This window comes from Drosophila melanogaster, chromosome 2R, assembly GCF_000001215.4.
Source record: "Drosophila melanogaster chromosome 2R".
Classification (NCBI taxonomy): Eukaryota; Metazoa; Arthropoda; class Insecta; order Diptera; family Drosophilidae; genus Drosophila; species Drosophila melanogaster.
Window position 1 is genome coordinate 19,841,030 of NT_033778.4, and position 3,027 is coordinate 19,844,056.

Here is a 3,027-nt window from a genome sequence, read left to right on the forward strand (position 1 = left end):
GCCAGGCTCAAAAGATGAAGCAGGTAGCCGCCGTAGGAGGCTGAGAATGAGTTTGATGCCTCATCATGGCCATCAGGTGGCATGACAATTAAAATTAGGTAACACGGTGAAAATTGGAAAGTTGCCGCCTTCGAGAACTTTGAACCGCCGCCGATCTGCTCCGGATCTGTTCCACTGATCCAAAAATCGCCTTTGATGAACGCCGACCCAAGCGACCTGAGTTGTTAGCGCTGATGAAGTAATTCAGTAATTTGGTCCAGCCGGCCATTTAACTAAATATTTTGATTAAAGCCGCACGGTGGCTTTAAGCCAAGTCAGCGGACATCAGAAAATCAATAGACTTCCGCTGCCGCCGCTTTATTTAAATGTTAAGTTCACGCCCAAGTTCTCCACTCGTTTCTGTATTCGCTGTTGTCTGGCCTGTCCATTAAAAGCAAATTCCTCAAAACTTGGCTGTCAGCAGCAAACAATGTCAACATTGCCCGGAACATGGGTTCGGGGCAGGATGGATCCAAGCATTCGAGGGTCGCTTCTCGTCCTGGCTCAGAACGCTGGTCACCCCTTGGAGATGAAGAGGGCGAAATATTCATGCGAAAATTTGTTAACTTTTTCTTGGGGCCAGGCGGCAAACACACAAAAGGGCTAAGCCATACAATTTGGGGCCATCTATCGCTGTCGCTTCCTACTCCTTTTTTATTCATGAGCACACAAAAATAATACAAATGAAAATAATAAAAATACAAATTGAAAGGAAAACAAAACACTTTTTCTGTGACCCGGCGTTTGGGACTTTCTCTGTCTGTCTTCCTCAGTGTGTGCGAGTGTGGGTGTTTGTGGGTGTGTGCGTGTGGCAAATAAAAATAAATATATTATTTTACACGATGCCAAGACGCGCGCCAGACGCTGCTGCACAAATCTAATTCAAATTCAGCTGAAGAAGTGGCAAAATAATGTGCGAGCAGGGCGTGCAGCAAAGTGGGTGGAATGCGAATCCTTTTTTCGTCCTGCGGGCGGTCCGTGACGACCATAAAAAGGCAGGAAAAAGGCGACGCCGGCACAGGCCGCCCATTTGTTGTAGCCTCCACCACCACACCACTCCCCCCGGAAAAAGCTCGGAAAAGCTGCCACCCCTTTGGAATAACTCACTCATATATGCCATCTAACGATTGCAGACTGAAACCAATACGTGTCGCTGGATGTAAGATACATTAACATATTTGTTTTGTCTGTGCTGTGGGTTCGTTCTCCTTCTTCAATTTTTCTAAAACATATCCACTCTCTCTTTCGTTTACGTGGAGTCTTAAAGTGTACTAGAAGTTATGGTGACAATGGATAAGTAGAAAATGGGTACTGATATTTATGGTTAAATGATCGAATTTCAAATCACTTCGCAAGCTTTTTAATATCATTTACTTTTTTTACATTTTAGAAAGTTCCAAACATTACTTATACAAATAAAAATCATATCTATACAATGTTCTCTATTTTTCAAAACTTAGTCATAAGCTTACATAATTATTTTATCAATATATCCAATTTGAATACGACATTTTGTTAAACTTATAGTAGTTGTTTATTACAAGCATGCTCTTAAATCCAATAAATTACACATGAAATGCACCACTTTCTCGGCTTAACAAGTTTTGCTCCACTTTTGTTTAGGGTATTTGCTTTTCCAATCCAATTTATTATTTATATAACGAATCGTTTAATGAATTCCATATTTCGCTTTGCCAGGGAATTTTCCCCTTTGGGAGACTCTAACAAGCTCTGGCAGCTGTCCCGCAGTTTTCTCGCCCAGCAAGGAGCCCCATCCTCCTCCATCCCCATGGCTTTTCCATCTGAGCACTCGTTCCGTTCCGCCCGTATCCACTTAGACAGCTCAGGCATAAAAAACATATGTTGCCTTTGGTCCTTTCACTCCTTCTGCTGCCGTGTCCTTCGAGTCACCCACTCCGGCCACCCAGCGCCGCCCACGACCACCCATTCGGTTGGTTGTGCTTTTTCCAACAATTGGTTTTTAGGTGGCAGTCGAGCACATTTTAAGTGGTAATCATTTACGCTTCGCAAATAAATACCGAGTTTGTGATTTGAATTTTCCTGCCATTTCCATTTTCCTCGCTCGCTGCCAGATTCTGTTTGTGTTTTATTTTCATTTCGAGCCATCCTTTCTCCGTTTGTTTTTCTTCTGTTCTGTATCGCTGTTTTCGGCTTTTCTTTTCGTTTTATTCCACTGCTTTCATTTTTGTGGGCCGCCCTCTGTCATAAAAACGGCGACCGTGGGACATTGTAAATTTTAAAGGTTAACCCTTTTCGCTTCACTTTTATGGAAGAACCCCAAGTCCGCTGGGATTAGGTTCTCCAGCTCGACTGCACTTTAAGCAAATCCCTTCTCCAAAACTTATTATTGATCATTGGTTGTTAAGAGCTGGAACTGGTTTTCCAATTACCCATGGCCGACACTCATTAACCCATTAGGTCCAGCCTATTAAGCTAACCTGAAGTACTTTCGTTGGATCTGGCTTAAAAGTAAAAACCCGAAGACAAATGAAAGTTTCCATTGTTCGGAAAGTGGCTCCAAAGAACCTTAGTTGGTCGAAAGAGATCTAACCAAAACTGAGCAACCGCAGATGCAGACTGATTTTTAGATCTGTGTCTGGAATTCTGGCTCTGTTAATGATCTACACGCTACTCTCCCAAGAAAAACATTACACTGACCAAATATCTTCAATAATATTCTCAAAGAATTTGTTTTAAATAATATATACAATTGCAAATATGCATTGATTCAATGATTATTGGTGAATTTCTAGAAGTACGACATAGCAATTTGGAATAGAATTTTTGAGCTACTTCTATTTATATACATTTTTTTTCTGTGTACCGTGAGGGAGACCAAACCTGATCTTTGAGTAACGCGATCAGGTGCGAACAAAATTATCAGCCCATGGGCACAGCGAAGAGTCAAATAAAAAAGGGAATATAAAAAACCAGAAGAAATCAAAACTCGCCGCGAAGTTAATTATA

The 3,027-nt window shown here is 41.7% G+C and overlaps 1 protein-coding gene across 1 annotated transcript; it reads right to left on the reverse strand.

Moving 5' to 3' along the window:
* Positions 1-1,465: 1,465 nt before the first annotated feature.
* Positions 1,466-2,639, reverse strand: CG44569 (uncharacterized protein). The gene has a single exon (NM_001299692.1). It carries the CDS (start codon positions 2,164-2,166, stop codon positions 1,918-1,920), a length of 249 nt encoding a protein of 82 aa, NP_001286621.1. The 5' UTR covers positions 2,167-2,639; the 3' UTR covers positions 1,466-1,917.
* Positions 2,640-3,027: the final 388 nt, after the last annotated feature.

Excerpts from the sequence above, each read along its gene's own strand:
- CG44569 (NM_001299692.1), bottom strand. The coding sequence starts at position 2,166 with ATGGCTCGAAATGAAAATAAAACACAAACAGAATCTGGCAGCGAGCGA.